The 5,700-nt window shown below is 44.1% G+C and overlaps 1 protein-coding gene across 1 annotated transcript; it reads right to left on the reverse strand.

The window, feature by feature from the left end:
• Positions 1-1,739: 1,739 nt before the first annotated feature.
• On the reverse strand, positions 1,740-4,892 carry CRIPTO (cripto, EGF-CFC family member; the record flags this gene model as incomplete). The annotated part of the gene is made up of 6 exons (XM_079712788.1): positions 1,740-1,852; positions 3,048-3,157; positions 3,242-3,356; positions 3,816-3,950; positions 4,033-4,085; positions 4,858-4,892. The coding sequence occupies 6 exons, from the start codon at positions 4,890-4,892 to the stop codon at positions 1,740-1,742; spliced, it is 561 nt and encodes a 186-aa protein (XP_079568914.1).
• Positions 4,893-5,700: the final 808 nt, after the last annotated feature.

Consider the following 5,700-nt stretch of genomic DNA (forward strand, 5'->3'; position numbering starts at 1 on the left):
GAGAAGAAATGTGACATTTGTTGAGAAACTTTTTGTGCTAGCATTTTATTTTGTTCACTTCATTCTAACAACACTGTGGTGTAGGGACTAACCCGGTTCAAACTGGGAAACTGGGCCCCACTGCCAGTAAGTAGACAGAACAGCTCTCCCCACTGGGCGGCCCACCCTCACGCTCTGAGCTCTCTGGGGTATCCCTCACTGCTTCCCTGCCTATCCCATTTTCACCTTCTGTCATTGGACATTGAAAAAAAAAAATTCCACTCATTTGGAATTTTCCATCTGCAGGGCATTAATTTGGAAAAACATGAATTGTGGATCCAGCAGTACATAAATAACGGAAGCAAATATTGTCCCTCACAGCAGAACACACACACTAAAGCCAGAAACAAAACTGGGCACCACTCTGAGCTCTTGGCGCTTCCGGTTTCCTCAGTTTTAAGCCTGTTGTAGTCATCTCGTTCCATATGAAAACAAAAATATGCCCTCACCATGGAAAACAGAGAAGTGCAGAGGAAAAAATCCCACCACCTAGAAATAACCACAGTTCACACATTGATCAACGTACTTCCCACTTTTACTGGGCAGACCAGATACACCAGATACATATTTTCAAAATGGGCTTTACAATGTATAGTTTTATCATCTGGCTTACAACTAAATATATTGTGAACATTTTCTCTTTTACCACTGTTAAAACAATTGCACAGTATGGAGAAATCATAATGTATTAAGCACTCTTAATACATTGAGGGAATTTAGATATAATTTTTTTTCAAGGAAACTTTATTCTCTTTCCAAATCCTTGAGAAAACAGGTGTCCTTGTCTTATACAGCTTCCTACTGATGACAGAAACTTGCCCTTCAACTTAGCTTTTTAATCTGCTTCTCTGTACCATCTGATCAATCAAGTAATGCATTTTATTTTCTCAAATCTCTCATTTGCTCCCACTTTTCTACCTAGTCTCTCAGGGATACACAATTTCCATCACTCCAGCATCCTGTCTCTCACCTCTGATGTCTGCCCCCGCCCTTCTCCTTTGCTCCCCTTACAAATGCTTCCTTTCCTTTCATTTTCAGGATACATTTTTAAAAATTAATTTATTTTATTTTGTTTATTTTTGGCTGCATTGGGTCTTTGTTGAGGTGCGCAGGCCTCTCACTGAGGTGACTTCTCTTGTTGCGGAGCCCAGGTGCTAGGTTTGCGGGCTTCAGTACTTGTGGCACCTGGGCTCAGTAGTTGTGGCGCACAGGCTTAGTTGCTCTGCGGCACGTGGCATCTCCCAGGACCAGGGCTTGAACCCGTGTCGCCTGCATTGGCAGGCGGATTCTTAACCACTGCGCCACCAGGGAAACCCTTAAGATACTATCTTAATTGATTCTGATCACAACTCTATTCAATGCTTTACGCTCAGTTCCACATTGGGAGTAACCTTTAATAATCTGAAGATAGAATTCAATTATTTAAAAGAAACTATTAATAAGCCCTTGGTAGAGTTACATGTATCGAGAAACACAGGACTTGGGAACAAGATATGGCATTTTTTTTTTTTAAGTAGTTTTTTGGAGAGGGCAGGGAAGAGGAAAGTAGTTGGTACTTTAAGGAAATGTTAGGGACCATAGGGAAATCTATTCACCATATCAAGGCTACCAACAAATGATCATCTCTCAGTTGGGACATTGGAGAGACAGCCTTTAAAGGTCATGAAACCTGCATGGCAAATGCTGCACATAAATGTGGGTTAATAATAACTTTGTATAGCAAGGCAGATGCCAGGTAGCATAAAAGCACATGCAGACAGTGTTAATTCTGGAGTCCCGGAAGCTGTGAGGTGCTCATCCATCACATGGCCATCTGGAAGGTAGAGACCCTTGGTCATTAAAGGAAATCCCACTTTATCCTGTGGCCCACACATGTGGCACATCTACACGAACCCAAAAGCAGTTAGGGCCAAAGATTTGATGAGTACAATGTGCTTATGGGATCAACAGTACCGATTATGTGTGATTAGACTCCCCTGAGAAAATATTTCGACAGACTGTTAACTTGATCTTCCCTGGATACATGCTCTCACACCTGGTAACCTACCCCAGCCAGTGACGCCTATAATTGCTGGCGTGTGGCAGAACTTGGTTAGGCTCTGATGCTAAGGAGACAGCACATTTTGCGTCCCGAATTCCAGGGAGAAAATATGGTCCCCACCTATCCAGCCATTCCACCCACACCTTCCAGTCACCTATCCTGGGCCTGATACCCAATGCAAAAGGAAAAGACAATTCCTGCCTAGATTGGGGTCCCATGTTGTACTCAAGGAAGCATTTGTTTTCATTTTCAATTTGTTGAACATTTTCAATTTCTGACATCTGCAGGGTCAGAAGTAGGAGAGGCCTCTAAACTAAGGTGGCCCTAGAAATCTGGCTCAGGTTGGGGTAGGGAGCAAACCCTCTCCTCTTGTTCTCTTCTAGGTCCCTGCCCTTGTCATTGTTTTCCTCAAATCAGTAAAAATCAATGAGGTGAAAGAGTTATGAGACCAATCACCAGGGGGTGGCCTAGAGGGGCCTTTTAGGATCCCTGAAGAAGTTCCTAAGAAAGGAGAGTGGGGTCAGTTCCTCTGGTGGAATTTACGGGCAATAATTGGAGTTGGGTACCCCCAACCCTGCTGTGGGGTGGGCACTGAGCTGCCCCCTGGAACCTGTCTGGGTCTCCCTGCCCAAAGAAAGGAACGCCAGAGAGTGTCTCTTCGTGTTTAAGAGGCCAAGCCTTTTCTTGTTTATTTGCCTCTATAGAATTTCACATACTATAGAACGTCAAATAGACTTGAAATTTCAACTCTCCACCTGAAAGGCAGCACAACTGGCCACATATTGAGGAAGTAAATATCAAGGACACCAGGGCGACCATCCCATCTGGAGTCCTCGATGCTCTTACAGGGAGAGCTTTGGCTGCCAGTCTTCAGCAAGCCATGAGGTAAGAGGAGAGACCCTGTTAATTAAGTGTCCACAGGCAACTAACTAACCTGAGAGGGCAAAAGAGGCAACCCTTTGCTTACCACAACCAGGTAGGAACGGCTGAGGAAAGCAGCGGAACTGGCCGTGCCAGCATTTACACATGGAACACTTCCTGGGCAGCCAGGTGTCATGGGGCACAGACCCACAGTTCCTGAGGATGAACAGACATGCGGAGTTTAAATCCCCACCTCTCCTTCCCTCTCCTCTCCACCCCCAGCCCGTTTCAGTGGCTTACTGTTTGCGCATGTCATGCTCACAGTTCCGTCCATAGAAAGAGGGGGGGCAGGCACAAAAGGACCCCAGCATGCAGGTTCCCCCATTCAGACAGCAGGTTCTGTTTAGCTCCTTACCTGAAATGTAAGAAAAGGTGGCTGAGAGGGTGGAAGGATTGAAAAGCTGAGTTCCCGTAGGCCAAGGTTAATATGGCGGTAAGGACTTAATCTCCCCAAGTGTTGACAGATGTCTATAAACATTGTAAACCTAACAGAATAAGACTCTCCTTTTTAGTGTTCCTTTGGCTACCTGTGCTTTTGATCAGAGAAATCTTTTTTCATGCATAAGCCAGTGGTGGTACCTGGAGTCCCCAGCATGAAGTGGGATCAGGTGAGGGAAACTGCAATCTGCGGAAGTGAAGTACACAATGCCTGTCTGGCCCCCAGAATCAAAACCAGTCCAACTAATCATCTGCCCAGCTCCAGAATCAGGTGCCCGCTCTCTTAGGTGAAAGAGGGTCTAAAAGATACTCAGGAAACATGTGAAGGACCAGGATAGCAATACCGCACTGTAGATCTAAGGCAGGTACGTCTTACTGTTCTGGATTCCCGTGGATGGTACAAAGTGGGAAGGCCGATGACGAATTGCAGGCTCCTCCCGGGACTGAAGGCCGTCGTCTCTGAAGGCCAGGTCTCCCTGTGATGGACGGGCAAGTTCACAGTGGCCCAATCCTGAATGACAAAATTAACTCCTTGCATCTGTATTTCAGGCCACGTGAAAATTGCTAGTGATCAAAAAAGCAAAGTCTCTTACCAGTGACTAATTCCAGTTCAAATGCTCTGGAAAAGGCCAGGATCAAAATCATACTAGGAAGAGGAAATCAGACCTCCATTAGCAAAACAAAGCAAATAAAATCCCTTTGAATTAACACCTGGGTCTTCTCATCACAGGACCACAGACCACTAGGGAGAAATTGTAGAACACCACTTTCCTTTAAAATGGCTGACTAATTCATGTAACAACACAAAGAAAGATGATGAGAATAAAGCCCACCTAATCTCCAACTCTTTCCAATTACGTATTATTACTTCTTAGGCTCTGTCCTCATATGCACATAATTTTAAGTAGGTATAAATCTTTTATCTTCTATTTCACATGTTTTTTCTCCTGCATATAGTTTTCATATAGGAATTTTAAATGCCTGGATGACATTCTATGTAATTTATGAATCACATTTTACAAACTATTTCATTTAAACCAGTCATTTAAAAGATGTTCAAAGTTTAAAACAATTTCCCATTATTCTTAATGGTTCCCAAATATTGAAAATCTGCCTAAACCTTTAACCTTGTCAGAAGCAGATTCTTAATTTTGTTGTAATATTGACCTTTTCTAACAAAAGAGTAGGAAAACAGTAGTCATTTCAGAGGCAGAGCCAGTAACCTGTTTGAAGATGTTAAAAGCCAATAGCAAAGGTGGATGCAACTTTAAGTTCCAGGTCTTTTGGAAAAACAGCAGCACTGTTGGCAGCTCTTTAAGGTTTGAACGAGATGAAATCAAACAACAGAGAGGTGTAGGACATGTTTCCTAAGCTGGGAAACTAGTAATCAAAAGCTCACACTCAAGATTGGTTCATACCTGGAAGAAAAGCGCTCCATCTTTCTTTGGTCCATGGCTCCTAACAATTTAGAAAGAAAAAGATATTGGGCTGGCTTTAATTCACAGTCATTGCCAAAACACCCGAAGGAAAACGTTAATTTCTTGAAGTGAAAATGGGCATTTAAAGAGAAAAATATCCCAGATGAGAAATATGGTCTCCCCAGAAGGTCTCAGAAGCAGGAGCCAGGATGTCGGAAGAAACTGGGGGGTTCCTCAGACAGGTCGGTCCTAATAAACGCTTTGAATAAAACCTTCAGGGAGATTCTCCTTCCTCAGCCACAAGCCCCAGGGTGGCGGGGACAGCCCTCTGGTGGGCGGGGAGGCGGAGGCCCGTGTGCATTACAATGCTTAAACACTCGGGGGTGGAGGTGAGAGGTGCTGAAGCCAAACAGAGAGAATGGAAAAGGCCATTCTTGTAAAACTGTTGTTAATTAGCCCTAATGCCTCTATCATTAGTTTCGAGTTTAAAAGATCAGATTTACTCTTTGAAAGAAAGAAAGAAGAAGAAAAAAAAAAAAGAGCAAACCAATTACTCTTAACGGGGTGGTGATTCCAAGTTGGAGGAGTGGTGGAAAGTATTGCTGTAATCGGGAAAACCTGAACACCATGTATGGGTCTCCCAAGGCGTTTGATATTTTATTGAAAAGTTTTATTTCCCGAAATTTGCTTTCATCTTTGGTTTTCCAAGAAAGGTGTGTTGAGCCCCTGCTCCGCCCCAGGCAGACTCAGGTGGTCGAGAAGGGTGTGTCTCAGCGGGCAGGAGAGAAAGGCCAGGAAGCAGGTAGTCCAAACAGAAGTTCAGGGTCAGGAGGGGGTTCCTGC

Source organism: Hyperoodon ampullatus, assembly GCF_949752795.1.
Source record: "Hyperoodon ampullatus genome assembly, chromosome: 10".
In the NCBI taxonomy this organism is placed as follows: Eukaryota; Metazoa; Chordata; class Mammalia; order Artiodactyla; family Ziphiidae; genus Hyperoodon; species Hyperoodon ampullatus.